We start from the raw sequence: 19,360 nt of genomic DNA on the forward strand, positions 1-19,360 counted from the left end.
CCCCAATTTTTTGCTTCCCTTCTAATTTTGGTTGCATTGGTTTTGTTTGTACAAAATCTTTTTAATTTAATGTAATCAAAATGCTTCATTTTATATTTTGTGATATTCTCTATCTCTTGCTTGGTTTTAAATTCTTTTCTTTCCCATAGATCTGACAGGTTTACTATTCTATGTTCTCCTAATTTACTTATAATTTCCTTCTTTATATTTAAGTCATTTACTAATTCTAAATTTATCTTGGTGTAGGGTGTGAGATGTTGATCTAAACCTAATCTCTCCCATACCGTTTCCCAATTTTCCCAGCAGTTTTTGTCAAACAGTGGGTTCTTGTCCCCAAAGCTGGGATCTTTGGGTTTATCATACACTATCTTGCTGAAGTCATTTACCCCAAGTCTATTCCATTGATCTTCCCTTCTGTCTCTTAGCCAGTACCATATTGTTTTCATGATCATGGTTTTATAGTACAGTTTAAGATCTGGTGCTGTTAAGGCCCCAGCCTTCACATTTTTAAAAAATTAGTTTCTTTGATAGTTTTGATTTTGTTATATATATTTTTTTCTAATTCAATAAAAAGTTTCTTGGTCATTTGATAGGTATGGTCCTGAATAAGTAAGTTAATTTGGGTAGGATTGTAATTTTTATCATCTTTTATTTAGAAAAGAGAGAGGAAAAACCATTTTGTAATGCCAACCAACATATCAAAAAAGTCCGACATTATGTGCCACTCTCTTAATCCCTCAGAATTGCCAGGAAAGGTGAGGGAGGTGCCTTCTCACCAAATTAGCTTTCAAAACCCGGCTCAAGTCCTATCTCCTCCATGAAGCTTTCCCTGCCTACTGTGGTTTATCAGAAGCAGTGAATCTGGAGTCTTTGCTCAGCTACTATCTACACCCATGACCTTGAATAAGTGGTTTCCCTTCTCTATTTTCTTATCTGTAAAATAAGGACTTGAGCTCAGTGGACATTTCCAGCTCTAAATTGAGTTTGCAATTTTACTCCCTGAATTTCTGGCTCCTTCAGTTATAAAATGTGCAAGGTAAACTAAAATAATTTTCAGAGTTTTTTTGACTCAGAATCCTGTATTCCTACTGACAGTTCTACTCAGTGTAAAAAACACTGCCTCATATTCTGGAAATGTTAGAGTGATTTATCCCTTTATTAAAAAAAACAACAACACAAAAACCTCCTGGTAATGAAAGTCTTTTATATGGCATATGGTGATCTATGACATGCAGCCACATTAAAAAAACAAAAACAAAAAAACTCTCCCATTCTTCAATTTAGGTACCCAAATCTTCAGATCCATTTTTTTCCTCCCCTGTCTCACCAAGGCAAAGTAGCAAAGATGGAATAATGGGTTTACACAGTGAAACTTATGGGATAATAATTTATAAAACACACACACACAATGTTATACCTTGCAAAGTACTTCCCAAACAATACTCCTTTGAGATAGCCAGTGAAAGTATTATTATTCATAATTTAGAGATAAAAGAAACGGAGGTGCTAGGAGGTTAAATGACATGTTCATGATCACTGTAGTAAGAGATTTCTAGCAGGGCATAATAGGGAAAGCTGACAGCATAAGGCCCTGCAGACCAACATTCCACTCAGAACTCCCAGAAACTGGGACTAGAGACAGAGCAGTTGCAGAAAGCTGTTGGTAAACTCTGGAAGAGTGAGGTTGCTTTTCTCTAGCAGTCAAGAGAGCCCAGGGCTGCTATCTGGTTATTTCTGGGGTGGACCCAGAGAGCCAGTGGTCCCTTTTCCTTTGGGCTTCCTTGTTTCCTGCCTGTCCCTGCTACTGGAGCTGGTGCTACTGCTGTGGAGAAGATTTCATCAGAGTTGTTACAGGGATTTCTGATTGACCCAAAGGAGAGTTAAAGGAAGGGTTCAAACTATATATAAATTAACAGTTTATTTATCTAAAGGGAGAAAGAAAGAAGGGATCAGGGAATAGCTAACTTATAACCCACTTAGACTTTAAACCCCTTATACTTATATAATTATTCTAAACTAAATTTCTAAAGTAATACTTAAGGTTAAGGGGGTTTTGTTAGGAACAGGTCCAGGGACAACTGGGCCAAAGAACCTTACAACACTGGAGTCCTCCTTTGGGTCAAACAGCAATCCCAGAACTTTCCTTTCGCTTACACAGCCACTGTAGTTCAGACCCTCATCAGGTGGACTGTTGAATCTGCTTCCTAATTAGCCTTACATCTTACCTCATTGCAATTTATGCTCCAAACTGCCAAAATGATTTTCCTAGTGTACAAATTGGAACACATAACTTCCTTACCCAATGAACTCCAATGGCTGATACCTCTTGGAACAAATGTAAACTCCTCTGGCATTAAGAACCTTTCACAATCTGGCCTGACTCTACTCTTCCTGGAGAATTACATACTAGGCCCCTTCATGCCCATTAGAGTCCAGTCAAACTATTTACCTTCAGTTTCTCTGGTATTGTCCTCTATTTCCCATCTCCAGGCAGATCACCCAATTGTCCTCCTGCCTCTCAGAATCCCTAGTTTCCTTTAAGGCTCAACCATGTGCCACCCTTGTACATGTTTTTTTTTTCTTCCTAATCTTCCTTTCTGCTAGTGTCTTCTTCTCAAAATTATCTTCCATTTTGCAGACTGTATAGGAATGAAATTAAATAAAAGGAATACCTATAAAATCTCTACATGCCAAGCACCATGCTAAACTCTGGGGATACCAATCCTATATGTGTGTATTGAAATAGTTAATAAACTACTTCTAAATATTATCTGACTTAACTGTTAGGTTCAGGTATGATGTTTAGGGCCAGTGTAATAGCAAGGGGAACTTAAAAGGAGAAGGAACCAGTGAACAGCTGTTTTGGGGGACTGAGTTCTGTGTGACACTTCCTCTTTCTTTCCAATGAGCTAAGCAGCCACTAATGGAGTCAGTTAGTCAGTCAAACTAGAGGGTAAGTCTACTCCCCGCAGTTTCCTTCTAAACTTGATGGATGGAAATTCCCCTTCTATTATATAAACTCTGAATCAATTCTGTTATAATTCAAAGTATCTAATTTATTTTGAAAGGAAGCGAAAGGGCAGAGGGAAAAGAGGAAGGTACCTACTATCTCTTTCCTATGGCAACTTTTGAAGGTTTGACCAAAATTCTCTCTAGGGAATATGGCTCTGAGTTCCCCTAAGGGGGAAAATATAGTCTCTATTCCAAAGGTTGTCTTCAGTTGGGCATGAAGAACTTCAGTTCAGTTCAGGTAAAGGGATATGAGATGAGTACTTCTCCATCTAGCTCCCTCAGAGTCCTAGATAAGAAGAGCCAATCTTTTTGGCTCCAACTGCCCTTGAATCTTCATGGAACTCTCCCATCCCCTGCAGGTCATATGAGGGTTCCATTTGTTCCTCCTGAAGCATCTTCTTCAAATTTCTGATTTTCTTTGCTTTTGGCCATTCCCTTATTCATATCAGTAAGCTGGTTTGGGGAAGGGTAGTCAAGTTGAGGTCCTGTTAGAGCCAGGCTCTGAGCTAATAAATACAAACAAAATATATAAACACTGGACAGGTGGATTTAATACATAAAGGAAAGGTGGAAAGGGGATTTGGGGTTTTCTAATCAAATTTACTCTATTCCCACCAGATCTAATTAACCCTTCAAAAGGATTTTTCTGTAGAAATTCCTTACTCTCCCTAACCCAAATCTACAATCCCTAATCCTAACTACCCCTCACTTATACCTCCCTTTGATAGAATTAAGGAAAAGGGTCTGTATAAGGATTTGCTAAGGCCAGGGAAGGTCTTAGATCCACAAGGATTCAGACTTGATCTCATGGTCTTGTAGCTGGATCAGTTTCACCATGATGTCAAATAGTAAAACAGGAACTCAGGAAACCAGGAAAAAGGATAGACTCCAAGAAAAAACTACAGCTGGTACCTCCAGAGTCTTTCCAGAGAGCCCCAACTATCTTTTCTCCCAGCCTAAACCCCTTCCAAAATTTTGGAATCTTCCTGTTAGTCTCAAGCCACTTCCCTGCAAAATCTCACTATATTCCTTACAACAGTATATATATTATACACACATGTATGTACACACACACACACACACACACACACACACATACCCTCTCTAATCTGTCCACCAATCAACCATCCATCCATCCATCCATCCATCCATCTTTCTACAGTGCCCACTACTTTTAATTTTAGTTTTAGACCACTGCCTAAAGCACTAAGAAATAAAAATACTAGATCAGGGACACTGGGCTAGAGTATGTCAGAAATAGGACTTGAAACAATTCCACTGGGCCAAGACAAGGATTATATTTGATACTGGGAGAGGGAATCACTGGAGTATACTGAGTAGTGAGGGGCAACTTTTAGGTAGCAAGGTAAGTCTGGAAGACTTGGGTTCAAATGTGGCCTCAGATATTTTCTAGCTGTGTGATCCTGAACAAGTCACTTAACCCTGATTACTTAGTCTTTACTGTTATTCCATCTTAGAACTGATACTTAAGTATGGATTCTAAGAGAGGGGTTAAAAACAACCCCTGGAACTATGAGTAGTGGGGTGTGTGGGAAGAGATTTGTGGAAAACTGACTCACCAGCAGGCTATTGTGATAACTCAGGCACAAGGAGATGAGGTGGCTAGCAGAGTTCATGAACACAGAGGTGGTACACTACCGGGTGATGGCAAAACCAAGGGTACGACCCTGTGTGTGCCTGAGGTTGGGTGGAGAAGCAGGTCATGGGAAATGAGCAAGTTGAGGAACTGGGTATTTGGACATTGGCGGAAGCATCAGTATATATGGATATGATATTGATATGAAGTCCTCTAGCAGGAGGGCTCGAATGGGGGCGAAGTGAAAGACAGAGGAGGGCTGAATTTACTGAGGAAGAAAGAAGGGTCCGAGGCTTGATAAACAACAGCTACCTCTGATTAAGGTGCCAGGTGTGAACTGCCTGACTCAAAGGATGGTAGTGGAAGGGCCCAGAATCAGTCATGGGGAACAAGCACTCCAACACCCATATCAACCCGGGAATGAGCTAGAAAGGGTGGCCAGGGAAGCTGTGCCATTAAGAGGAAGCCAAGCCTTGCTGTGACTCAGATATTAAGAATAGGAAAAGAACAATTAAGATGGAAGCATTTGCTGCATCTAGAACCAGCATTCCAGAAGGCATAGTTTGGTAGGTTCTTTTTAAGACTTTGGGAGAAGGAAAGTTTAAGGAATCAGGAGTGGAGAATGGGATTTGGAATCCCTGGAATAGGGAGGGCCTGGCCAGGTGAGTCATTAAGTGAACACTTTAGAGATTTTCAGGTGGTAGTAGTGTAATCCCAGGGGAACAGTTGGGAGACAGCGATTTAGGAGGAGGAGCAGCCAGAACCTGGAGCAGAGTGATGCTTCCCCCAAGGAGGCCGAGCTGGAAGCTGGATGGAACGGGCCTGCTTTTCCCCTTGGAAGCTGGAATCAGCAGGAGATGTGTATGATGGGACACACCTGTCTCTCTTCATTCCTTCAATCCAGTATGAGCCCTACTTACCAGGACCTGGTGTCAGTCGGGTTATGGGGGGCATTCTAGAAAAAACACCAGATTTGTACACAGCACCTGGGGCCGAATCCTGGCTCTGCTAACTGTGCAACATGGGGCATGCTGTGTCGCTCTGGGCTTGTTTTCTCCTACTAACTATGAATGCTGAATATTGTAAGTGACCAAAACCGATCATGATGGAGCGAGGAATGGCAAATGGAACAATGTGATTAGCATTTATAGAATACTTTAAGGTTTTAATCCTCATGTGAGAAAGATGGCATTTCCCCCACTTTACAGATGAGGAAACTGAGCGGGTTAAGTGATTGACACAGGATCCGTAATTGAAGGCAGGATTTAAATTCAGGTCTTCCTAATAAGTCCAGCATTCAGTATCCAATGTGCCACCGAGTTCAAACCATATTGCTAGGCCATGCAGTGAACAGAGCACTAGGTAAGAGAGAGGCCTTTAAAAAAAGGAGGAAATCAGTCTGTGAAGAGTTTTCCAGATGGCCGTGACAGACCTGCTGTTTCATAAAGAGCACTTGGGCAGCTGTGCGAGGACTGGATTGGAGTGTACCAACGGGGTGGGATGAAATGGGGCGGGGTGCTGCTCTAGTCCAGGCTGGAGGGACGAGGGCTTGATCTAGGTGGTGCATGGTTGAGTCTGGGCAGTGCTGTGAGGAAGGATGTGACAAAATTTGACAATGACTCGATAGGTGGGGGGGAATGAGAGTGAAAAGTCAAGGATGACACCAAGGTGTCAGTCAACAAGCATTTATTAAACCCCATTGTACCAGGCAGTATGCTAGGTGTGTAGGGTTACAAAGACAAGTGAAATAGTTCCTGCCCTCCAAGAGCTTACATTCTAGAAAGAAGGGGAGAATATTTAAGTACATACAACACAAATGCAAAATAAATACATGATCTTTTGGGGAGGAAAGCATTTATCAATGGGGTGATTAGGAGAAGGCTTTGAGAAGTGGCCCTTGGGCAGGGCTTTAAAGAAAATCAGGGATTAAGTGCAGAGGTGAAGAGAGAGTGCACTCCAGGTCTGAGGGGACAACCTGTGCAGAGGCATGGAGATGGGAAAGGAGGGTTGTGTGGGAGGACCAGCAGGAGTGTGTGACAGGGAGGAATGGCTGTAATAAACCTAGGGAGGTAGGCTGGAATGGAAAGAGATGATTCACCACCGGATGATGACTTTCAGTCACAGAATCTCAAGTGGCTAGTTGATTGTGAAGTTTATTGGTGAAAGGATTATTCATAATGCAATTACAGATATTTTGAAGTATCAGCATATACAGTTATGTCTTTCCTAAGACTAGTTTTTTTCTGTATAAAACATATTTTAAATACAAAATTTATTCTTCGTAAAGGATGTTTAATCCTTTGGCCATCACTATATACACATTTTATGATAAACACAAATAATGGCAGCAATTCAATTGTCATTCATAAATACAAAATTTTATTTGGACTTCATTAGTTTAGAAAGACCACAATGCTTTTCAATGCCACAACATTCAAGACACTCAAAGTTATTCAAATAGGTTACTACTTATTTACTTTAACTAAACAAAGTGCAGCTTAATAAAAGATATACCAAAGATAGAGTTCACAAATTCATTATCAGACCCCCTCCCCCAATCCTCGCAAAAAAAAAAGAAAAAGAAAAAGAAGAATACAGTATATGCTGGACAGAACATAAGCTTCACTTTTTTTTTTAAAAGAGGGTTTTTACTTGTTTCTACCATTAAAAAGGACCAAGATATCAGGCAAATACATATATGTTCCTTGATATAGGAAAAGTATCTTCAAAAAAATTCCTTTAAACAGGATTTGCTTAGAGCAGCAGTGTTATTTTTACACCAGTGATAGTTTCAAATATATCTCTTTTTATGTGATCTCTGTTGTTCTTATAGTGTACAGTCTGTTCATTAAGAAATTGTGGCAGCAATACTGCTGTCGTAGGTCTAAGTCAAGCCCAATATCTCTAACTATAGTGATTTGCTATCATATTAACATACTATCAATAAATATTTTTAAAGGATGGAAATTAAATGGATTTTTGCTTTGCTGCAGAACCACTCCAATGCTACAAAGATGCTACAGCTGAAAAAGTCTTTTGAATAAAGAAAAAAAACACATGATTTATGGAAGCTTTATTCAAAAAATTCTTCAGTTTTTACAAATTTATCTTTAAAATAGTTAGCAAAGCACCAAATACTCTCTTCATACCAGAATAATTTCTGCCATTTTAATATAATTGACAAGAACTATTAAAACATTTATTTGAAGTATTATAGATTTCATTTCTCCCACTCCTTTATATCAGGAGTACTGCAGTTTCCCCAGTGCCTACACAATATTTATAACACTGAGATAATGAGGGAAATATACAAATGTGGGGGGAAATGTGTAACATAGGTAAATCCTACACAGGATTAAATATTTGCATATTTACAGGTTAGTGTGTAGCTCTGACTTGGATAACAAAGTGCGACATGAAATTGTCAAAATGATTGTAGTGCAGAGTTGAACAGATACTCTACCCCCTTCCCAAGAATCTTTTTCACTATGTCCCTAAGAAGCAAATCAACAGCAACGGACATGTGGTCTTGGTGGAGGCAGTTCTGGTGGTATTTCTGGTTCTGGTTGTAAGGAAAGGATGCTGTTGGATAATTCGTTCCTTAAAACATCCAGAGGCATCTTCAAGGTAAGAGGGAAAGAATGCTTAAGTATTTCTTAACAGATGAACCTTTTTACAGTTTTTTTCAAATAGTAAAAATTTAAACAAAAAATAAAATTTCTATTAATCTCCAAATAAGTAATAGCTGTGTAGTAATCCCAAACAAGAGTTGTTATTCCAATTTAAACTACCCTTTAGGGTTTGTGAGGTCTTCTCTTAAAAAGACTCTGGGAAATGGAACTTCATATTAAAATTAAAGCTCATTTAGTTTACTGGGGTGGAGGGGAATAAGAGCAATGACTCAATTATTTTTTTTTGGATCAATTGAAGTTACTGTTTTCTACAAAACCATAAGAGAAAGATAATTGGGTATCTGGTAAAGTAAGACACTGCATCTCATTGGTAGGGCTGTACCTCCCCTGCCAACCCTCTGTGGTAGGTATCAAAGTCCCTCTAGAGTCTTTCAGGTCTGAGAAACAGTCCTGGTCTGTTTTCTGAGAAGTTAGTGGAGGGTTGACTCAATTTATTACCAAGAAGCTGTCCAGATGATGTTAAATGCCTCAAAGAAAACATGAAAAACACAGTCCAGTTCAATGTAGTCCTCTTGCACGTCCACCATGATAATGGTGGAGTGGTAGAAAAGAAAGCCAAGGAGCTAAGAGATACAAGTCATTCAGGGCAAGAAGACATGGTACTGGCTGTAGTTTATACAGTGGGGAGGAAAGCCACACCAATGAGGCTATATTCCACTGATATACATTGCTATAAGTACAACTGCCTTTAAAGATAGTATTTTAAGACCAATAAATCTGTTAAAAAAATTTGAAATTATGTTTGAACTTGTATTTCACATAAGTTACCATAACAGTTAAATCAACATTTAAGTAAAAAAAAAAGTTCTAATCTTTGAGTATGAGGATAATTAATATGTTCAAAAATTATTTATAACTTCTTGGTTTTAGGATTTTATGAATACATGACTCTGGGCAAGTCACTTAACCCCCATTCCCTAGCCCTTACCATCTGCCTTAGAGCCAATATGGAATATTGATTCTAAGACAGAAGGTAAAGGTTAAAAAAAAAAAGACCTTATGAAGTACCTCCATGTTGCATTCTATTCTTAAAAAAAAATCAGAAATGATGGAAAGATAAGTATCACTTTAAGAATATTCAGTACTCAAACAGTACAAAGATCATGCCTTGTTGATATCCATTTCAATTCAAGTAGGAAAAAACAGATCAAGTAGAACCTAGAAACAAAGTATATTCTTAAAAAAACCACTCATCTGGTTATTCTATTAAAACCTCAATATTTAAGAATTTAGAGAAATGTGTTACATGTTAGCTCTAACCTGCATTGCAAATTCTTATCTGGCCTAAGTGGGCCTACAAGCTACATCTTTAGTGATACTTAAAGAGCTGACCAATGACATAGTTTAATGTTGTATTCATTCAAAATAATCAAGGGAATTTAAATGTCCAGATTGAAGTCTTTAAACCAAGTCATAGCAAAAGGTAAAAGTACAAGGTTTCACGTGAAGTTATGCATAACAAAAAGATTTTTACCTTCTTCAGAATATCATCAACAAGTTTTAGAAATATCTCATCCACATTGAAATTATCCTTAGCACTTGCTTCACAGAATCTCATCCCAGTTATCTGTTGGGCAAACTAAAGGAAACATTAAAAAAAACAAAAAACTAACACTTAATACTTGGTAGAAGTATGATGCAATTATGTTTCATGCAGGAGCATGATCATAGCTATGTGATCATGGTTACATAGCTTATTTAACTTTTCTGTATCCCAGTTTCCTCATAAAAGGTTAACAAATACGAGTTCTTATATTTTAAGAGTAATCTTGATTATTTCCTTTGAATTTTAATTAATTATATTTGTAAAATTTGGATATATTTTGGATAAATTTGAATACATACACACATATTTAAAATTATTTGTTACATTAAAATACTCAGGTATTTCCCTCCCTCTCTCCCCTCCTCACACTATAGAAGGAATCATTTGACCAAAAAAAAAATGTATAGATATACATATATAAATTTTGCTTCTTTATGGTGGTGAAGCCTTTGCTGAAAGTTGGCATAATTTGGAATGTGTTGGAAAAGAAGCCTTAAAAAGCATGATCAAAATTAGATAACATGACACATGAAAATATTTTAAATGGCAGGCCAAATAATGTAAAACCAATATGAGAAATGTGTATATTACGTCAATACTTTCTCCACAACTAGATGAATTTAATGTAAGATGATCAGATGTAAAGAAAAATCTACTGCAAAAGATGAACATAATACTGGTAAATTAGAGCCACTTATCACTTTAGTTTTTTAAAGCTCTGCTCCTGGGAACTTTGCCCATTCTCTCTTACCTTTTCACCCTGTTGTCTAGTGATTTCTCTGTCAGTTTCACAGTCCAACTTATTTCCAACTAACAAAAGTTCTGCATCTTCTGAGGCATACTGTGGAATTAAAACAAGACAATTTTTTGCACCCAGAGACATAGGATTTTTTCCCCAAACAGTGGCTAGAATCTGTTTGTAATTCAGATTTTAGAAATCTAAGAAAAAAAATTGAAGTAGAAAGGGTGATCTGTGTGACATTATTACTTATTGCTGCAGTGACTGATGTACTCTGGCTTATGACTAGAGAACTGCTGCTGGTATGGTGCCAATTGAAATAGAAATGCTAATTTGTGTGACTCTATTTCTTGTTGAAATGGTACTCTGACAGACTAGAGAGAGCTGCTACTAAGTATGGGGATACACCTGATGGTACTTAGTTATAATGGAGACTAAAGTACTATAATGGTACTACAGAGATAGGGAGAGATACTGCCACAAGAATGCTGCTAGATGGTGCCACAAGGGATACTGCTACAGGGGAATGCTCTGGGGTTTGCCTACTGATCCCTACTGATAGCTGATGGATCAGTCTATTTCCTAACCTCCTCCTCCCCCTTCCTCCCTCACTCCCTCCCTTAACCGCCCAATTCTGGAAGCCTCCCCCCCCCCCCCCCCCAGTGGACTATAAAATACTCTAGTTTTCTTTCTCACGTAAGGGAAACTGAGGTAAGAAGGATGAGGGTTTCCCTAAACTACAAGGAGAATTTAGGAGGGTTATGGAAATAATCAGTCTTGTCACCAACTGACAGAGAGACAGTTAGAGAGACGGATGGAGGACAACTGTTTAAAATCTTCTTTCTTTTTCACCAAGCCACCAAGAAAAGGCTCTCCTTCAGCTTGGCTTTCCTCCAACTCTTGGTCAGTCAAATCTCAGAGAGAGCAGAGGTTTCCCCTTGATCAGAAAGCCCAAAGCCAAGTCAGCCCTACAAGGGTCCTTCACCCGTGGACAGAAGCTAACCGGGATCAGTTCTCAGCTTCTCCCCTTCAGTCAGGCTCAACTGCCAGGGCCAGAGACAGAATCAAAAGTTCAAGTTCCTGATTCTTCTCTCTGTGGCCAGACCTTCAACTGCCGCTCCTGGGAACATTCCCAGGTTAGGGGAACCTAACAGGCAGGTTAGGTCCCCAGCTTGTTTTCTTGCATCTTGGCTTACAAGTCCTCTCTCTCTCCATGCCTCTATCACAACATACCTTTTGTTTTGATTATAATGATGGGTGGTTAAGGAACATTTCTCTGACTGTGTATTGTGGCTTTAGCACAAAACAAAAGCAGTCAGTGAAGTGCCTGCACACTCGCTTCCCAATGTAACATCTAGGTCTTACCTGCCAAGGTAATCTAACTGACATTAAAAACTTTGGTACAGAGAGATATGGGGATAGCCAGCCTTTTTTGTTGGATGAAATGTGAAAATAAAGTAGGTTTTAAAATTTTTTTTACAGAAAGTACACATCAATAGTATGCCTACTGAGCAGAACAAGAGTTATCCAATTTTACATAACAGGTATATGTAAAATATATAGAAAGACAGTGTGATGTAATGGATAGAAGGCTAGCCTTAGAGAGATCAGGAAGATCTGAAGCCAAGTTCTACTTGAATGACTGGGAAAATTAGAAACTCAGTCAACACAGGAGTTGATTAATACTGATTACATGTACTTCAAGTAAAAGAAATAAGAAAGGGAATAAGTCAAATATCTTATTGCAAAAATAAAAAGAAACAAGTGGATACTGTTTTGGCTGATACATTGAATGCCTAAAATTTTTTATTATTGCTTTTCTTTTTACCCCCCCCCTTTTTTCTTTTTCTTTTTTACTCAAAGTACATGTAATCAGTATTAATTTTTTTTTTGTAGGATAAATTTACAACATCTATTAGCTCTAATATCAATGCATACCCAAAAGTTTTAGACTATGGAAATTGCCATTGATTGTTAAATATTGTGGGACTTTGATTAATAATTGTGTCTGATTCCAGAAGAAGGGATCACAAAAGAGCCACTGTACAAGAAGCACAAGGTCAAGGAGACCAACAATCCTTGTGGGATTAATGAGATCTGCGCCAAGACAGAGGACTTATTTAAGGTTTGAGATAGTGGCTGTTTGACATACGTCAGACAATGGCCTTCTCCGCACCACATTCCAACAAGTATCTTAGTTTGGCTGCCATTTTGGCTCCCTATCCCTGAGAGTGAAGGTAAAATCAGACCAGAGAATCACATACTTCCCTTTTATATCAAAATCTAGTCCTTTTTATCTCTCTACAGTATGGCAACTTTCTGTAGTCCTGACTGCCAATTGGGTGAGTGCTATATTACTGCATTTGTCACACAGACTTGTGGGACAAAAATCACTTTAATTGGACCCTAATACAAGGACCTGTTATGGATTTATTCTTGCTTACTCAGAAATTTTTATATACATAGATTTTGATATTTTGAATTTTTTTCATCCCCAAATTTAATTTTTTCTTCTGTTTTCCTTTTTTAAAAAATGTTTTTGGTTATTCTTTTGACACATGACTCATATACCCCATAACTGGGTGTTGATCAATACCCTCCTCAGGGAGGACTGTAAAATTTTTGTAAAATCCAAGATTTAAAAAATTTTGAAATTTCAGGAAAGTATAGTATAGTATAGTAGTAGTCTCTCAGTAACCGAGGATGACGATTGTCTTCGTGCATTTTTGTGCACAAAGACACTTATGCGTGAAGATTTAAGTGGAAAAGTCGATGCACAGAGACAGTCCCACTCTCTCGGCATTGGAAGCCTGGGTCCAGTGGCACGAAAAGTCGTTACACCTGGAGACTTCCTCAGCTGCATTGGATGGCCGTGTTGTCTTTTGTGCTCCAACACGCCCTGAGCACTCCACAGTGCTTTGCTGCGTCGCCATCTCAGCCGTTGAACCTTCTTATTGGTTTCTTCCGCCTGTTCCACCGAAGCAGTCTTCACATGCTGGGTGAGCAAAGCCCTGGTTTACCAGGGGTCCACAATGATCTGATGGCTACCCTCACAAGGTTTAGCTGGCCTGTCGAAGCCGTTGCCCAGGGTGTGGCCGCTGCCGCATGCTAGCAGCTACTGGGAGCCACAAGTGAGAGCTGGGTGTCAGGTGAGGGTCAGAGGCTGGAGAGCTGCCCTAGGAGGGCACGACAAGCCCTCCATACCAGAGATACTACCCCTCCCTGAGCACCCCATACACCGCCTATCATACCATAGAAATAAGGCTAAAATACAATTGTCCAATAGAGAAACTGTACTGATTATTAATGGAATTGGGTAATACTGGAATCTGTAAAGAAATTGTGGTCTTTTTAGAGGAATTATATATACAAGAAGAAGTGGAAACAGCAGAAGCCTGCTAACTCTCTGAATCAAGAAAATGGACTGTTTGGAGAAGGTGCCATAAAGAAACTTACACTGTATCAAAAGATCCAGAATAAACTTTGGGATGTAGTGAATTGAACTGAAGGGAGTCGAATACATTTATTCTGAATGTAAACTCTTATGCCACAGGGGACTGCCCCCTTCTTGGCTTTTTGTTAATGCACCTAGCAAACATTGGTTTTGTTCTCTCTCTTCTATTTCCCTCTTATCTCCAACTATTGTAGTTTCCTCTTAGAAAGTGCAATATTGTGTGCACCTTTAGTTAGAAGATCTTTAGAGGTATAAGCTGGTTATGTTAAATGATTCATTAGAGAGCCAAGTCTCCCAAAGAATCACAGGGGGTGGGGTGGGGTGGGGGGGAAATTGTGAAGATAAGATTAACTCTCCCCTTGTCTATTTTTAGGTAATCAAATCAAGAACATAAAGTATCCCTACTTACCATTAAGTATGAGAGTTTACAAGTCACTTACTACTGTAAGCTCACACCTCCAAAGGCCCCTGCCTGTCCTTTGGGCAGTGCTAGGCAAATTGAAAGACTGCAATTAGTTTCTGTGAAGAGGAGGAGTGACAGAAAGTGATGTGGAAAAAGGAGCATAAAAGAAGAGACCAGCATGGTCTAGGGACCATTTCTTTCCTGGTGCTTAGAGTGAGTGGCTAAGATCCCTACCTTGACTTTGGAGGAGATTTTTCCCCTGGATCCTGTATTGGTTAGCTGGGTGAGTGGCTGAGATTCTTGCCTTGGCTTTGGTGGAGGCTGAGTTGATGGAACTCTGGTTGAAGACATTACCAGGACTTCTGGCTGATGATTACCAGGAAATCCATGTGGAGATTGGACTTGGGGAAGCTCTGCTGGGGCTGAGCCATACTTCACCGGAGAAGGGCTGGTAGGCTTGTTAGGAATCTGTCTCTTTATCTACACTTTACACTTTCACTCTTTCTACCTCTTTGTAAATAAAAGCTGCTAAGTCATTTTAACTTAAGTTATAATACTTTAAAATCAGTGACCACAATATTACTTTATAACTCTCATATTTAGTAAAAAACCTAAATTTAAACCTTACATAGTGGTAGAGGAAGTATTCACAGCAGAAATCTCTTACTGGTATAATCACAGGTTTGGACTTTGGACTCTTGAAACTCTAATTATATATAGAACACATAATTGTAGATCACTATTTAAAGAACTATAAACACATTTTTTGGGGTGGGGTTAAAGGAAATACTGTAAATAACCAAACTTCAATTTATTCAGAGAATTGGGGAGGGGGGGTATTAGATACAATTTAAAAACTTTTCTAGTTTTGTTTTATTTCTTTACAAAATAGACCCATATCATCTGTCTTAGAATCAGTACTAAGTATTGGTTCCAAGGCAAAAGAATGTAAAGGAAATGGGGGATTGTGACTTGCCCAAGGTCACACAGCTAGGAAGTATCTGATTTGAACTCAGGACCTCTCATCTCCAGACCTGGCTCCCTATTCACTATTTACCCCCAAACTTTTCATTTTTAAATGACTATACTATATAATTTATATTACAAAGATAATAAATCTGAATTAGAAGTTCGAATTTTATGAGAAATATGCAAATCTTACCTTATCAATCATTTTCATCCATTTCGGTAGATCATCAAATGTTTCCTTCTTTGTAATATCGTACACTAATATGATTCCCTTGGCACTTCTGTAATAAGCTGAGGTAATGCTGTTGAATCTCTCCTGACCTGCTGTGTCCCTAGGAAGGAACAGTAAACAGTGGCACAAAGATTCTGTTAACTCATAAGTTATGAACAAAAAATGCTCTATATCTGGTGTAAACTTTACAGACATCTATGTAGTAGAAGAGTATACATGTGTAACATTTCTTCTTAATAGTTATGTCAAGAAAGAGCAGAAAAACCCTCTGAAACGAAGGTTTCCTTGATGGAGGGCTATCAACTAAAGGAAAAGAGGGAACATTTAATTCCAAAATGATATTTAGAATGGGGATAGCCTATGAACAAGGAGCAACAATATGTCCAGTGTTTTTTCTAATTAAAGGCATAAAAATCAATGATACTAATGATATATTACATTGAAATGTGACTATAACTTTAGAAAAAAATTAAACTTTCACAAAAAATATTAAAAATGAACAGTAACACACAACTATAACAAAGGCAACATAAAAATAACAGTATAATTGACTAAAACAATGTAATATCATCATATACAAGGAATATAGGCATTTATAAATGTTAAGTTCATTGAAGGCAATGAATGTTTCATTTTTGTTTCTGTATCTCCACATAAAAGAAATGCCATAAAATGCTAGATAACCCACAACCAGCTCTGAATCCCTCTGTATTGACTAGCCAATATTTTGATGCTCTTTTAAAAAAATGTGACTGCATATAATTTCCTTTTTATTGTTGAGAGTTTTCAAAAACTGTTATAAAGTGCTGGCACACACACACACACACACACACACACACACACACACACACACACACACACACACAATTCTTCAAATCAATACAATGGTTACTATAAAGACAAGCAGTGATTCTAACTTTCCTGAAACTGACACATCAGCATAGTGTGTCTCTGTCCATCTCTTTGGCTCTTGTGCTAACTGGGCATTAATCATCATCCATATTCACAACAGCAGCCTTTTTAATCTACTTTTCTTAAAAATAAACACCCTCCATTCCTATTTACCTGTTACCTTTATAATGCTATTGTTTGAGCATCCCTCAAAATAAGGACTGGTTTATGGTTTCTATGGTCTTTAAGGATACTTTTCTTTTTTAAAATTTTGTAACTTCAAGTGTCATCCTTCACTGGAGAAGTACAAATGGATGGATATTTCTAGAGTATACTCATACATTCACAATTTATCCTTAAATATCTTAAGAGCTGAGACCTATTTCCTCTTGTCATGGTCCTTGTATATTGGGAGGTTATTCACCTCAGCCCCATTGAATTGAGTATTTGGGGATGAAAAAGTGATATCTCCTCTTGACTTCTCAATGACAACTTCATACATAAATGTCCACCTGGGCCCAAATGGCACCACAGACCCTGGGGTCATAGATAAGGTCCTCCATATACTTCCTTATTAGCATACCTCAAATAATTATAATCCTTTAATTTTCATCCTACTCAAATCAAAATACCCTAAAGTATGCAATAAGACTTGAGGATAACAGATGGTATCTTGATTTCTATCAGTCACTATCCTGGAATCCCTAAAAAGGAAGAAAACATCATCCCTAACACATGAAAGAGATAAAACTACAAAGCTGGGAAGTCATCTTGGGAGCTATCATAACCCTTTCTCAATCTGAAGGCAGGTGTGGAAGACTACAAACCATCCAGTTCCCTTGTCTCCCACTATCTCTAGATCTGGATCTGGGGCCTCAGTTGTTTATACAAAATATCCTTTAATAAATCTTTTTTGGACACTAACTCTTGTGTATTTTCTACTTTTTTACACTCCCTAAAGCAGTCCTTTGGAGAGGTCTTTGTTAACAAAGGAAGGAACTGAAATGGGTAGGAGAAACTGATCAGGTCTCTTGATTTTAAAATTCTTTAAAAAACACACAATGAAGCCTTGTTTGATGTGAGTAAAACTGAAGGTCTTTTGACTTTTGCTATGAAAATGCATGTTGATGCTCTAACATTCCATATTTAATGTTAATAACTCAGTTCGTGATACCTAAATATGTTTTATTCAATGGATCATAAACATAGTTCCAGAAGGCCCAAAGCCACCGATTCACTACTATGAAGTAAAGTACAGAGAGATGGTAAGGAAATAGCAAAGATGATTAAGTTGGGAGGGAGGGGTTTGACATAAAATCTAATTTTCTTAAAAACTCAATATCAAAAGCAATCATTTACAACCATAAATTATTGTGCAATGACCAGTCAATCGTCTGTGCTTCCTTGAAGGTTCACATAAATAATACCTGATTGGCTAACATGCCTTCTTTTGAGTAGAAAAATGGGATGGATTCAACTGAGCTGAGCAGTTTAGAGACTAGATGGTCTAGATAAATAAATCCAGGGATTTCAATTATTTATACTAACAGAGTCCTTTTGTCACATAAAACTGTGCAAGGGGAGAACTTTTATTCTCTTATTTTCAAAATATATAAATGAAGGGAAAAGGAAAATAAAGGGACAAGTTTAAGAATATAGGAAAAAAACTGATCACAGAGTTTGAACTTTACCATTGCAATATTAGTGAAAAGATATTGGCTAAGCAAATTAACAAGGTAGGAAGGATTATATGTCCATCTTTTCCTTTGCCTAATCAGCCCACTTTAGGTAATCTTGGTCAAGTAACTTAACTTTAAAAGTACAATAGATAAGTAACTTGCTGAGACTCTAAGTTGCAGGGATATTTCCAACCTAAACTGGAATTCCCTAGACCAAAAAAATCAAAGTTATGGTCCCCATCTCTACCCTAAGAGAATAATAGCCTTTTAAGGACTAATAAACTGTCTCAAAGAAATAAGGCTTATCTAGAAATTAAAAGCAGTCTGGAAGGACCACTAAACTGGGAATGGGTTATGGGTACTATACACTTAAAAGAACAAAGCAGTCAATCTTTTTACTGTATCCTGTAATTGATACTTTTCACTAACATTCTTTTTTCTTGACCATGTCCCGAGTTGGTCCTTAGAGGGTCAAGTGAAAAGTTGTTGCTGTTCTTCAGTCCTTTCAGTGGTGTCTCACTTTTTGTGACACCCTTTGGGGTTTTCTTGGCAAAGATATCCTGGAGTAGTTTGCTATTTCTTCCTCCAGTTTATTTTGCAAACAAGGAACCTGAAGCAAACAGAGTTAAGTGACTTGTCTGGGGTCACATTGCTAGTAAGTGTTTGAGGCTGGATTTGAACTGAGGAAGATGTCCCAAGTGAAAAGCAGAATGTATGCAAATCAGGAATTTATTTTCTGGAGAATATCTCTAGACAGGTATTATACAATCACCTAGTAAATGAAAATAGATACTAGAAGTGAATTTTAATTGAAGCTACAATGGACTTCAATTTTTCATGATGAACTGCTCATATTTTGACACACTGGAAAAATCATTCCTGGCCAGTCATAAGAGGTTTGAACTGTGTTCTAAAGCTGGGAGATCAATCAATAGAGAGAGATATATGGTGGGGAGACTTGAGAGAAGGAAGGACTAAGATCAGACATCTACAATGTAATTCAAAGAGATTTAGGAAACTTAAGTGCAATAAGTTAATCTTTTACGTTTTAAATGTTATTATACTATTAATTATTACTAACTTAAGAGATATTGGTTCATCTTCTGTTAAATTCCTATTAATTTTATGGTAACCTAGTGACCTGGG

At 38.0% G+C, this 19,360-nt stretch overlaps 1 protein-coding gene across 1 annotated transcript in view; it reads right to left on the reverse strand.

Moving 5' to 3' along the window:
- Positions 1–6,278: 6,278 nt before the first annotated feature.
- The window catches only part of RAB12 (RAB12, member RAS oncogene family), a 49,327-nt gene continuing 36,245 nt past the window's right edge, over positions 6,279–19,360 (reverse strand). Inside the window, exons 3-6 of the mRNA XM_001364739.4 lie at positions 15,606–15,744; positions 10,599–10,688; positions 9,776–9,880; positions 6,279–8,229 (exon numbers count right to left, since the gene is read on the reverse strand). Coding sequence (XP_001364776.2) covers positions 8,116–8,229; positions 9,776–9,880; positions 10,599–10,688; positions 15,606–15,744 — 448 coding nt within the window. The 3' untranslated portion in view covers positions 6,279–8,115. The remainder of the gene's footprint in view (positions 8,230–9,775; positions 9,881–10,598; positions 10,689–15,605; positions 15,745–19,360) is intronic.

Source organism: Monodelphis domestica, chromosome 3, assembly GCF_027887165.1.
Source record: "Monodelphis domestica isolate mMonDom1 chromosome 3, mMonDom1.pri, whole genome shotgun sequence".
NCBI lineage: Eukaryota > Metazoa > Chordata > Mammalia > Didelphimorphia > Didelphidae > Monodelphis > Monodelphis domestica.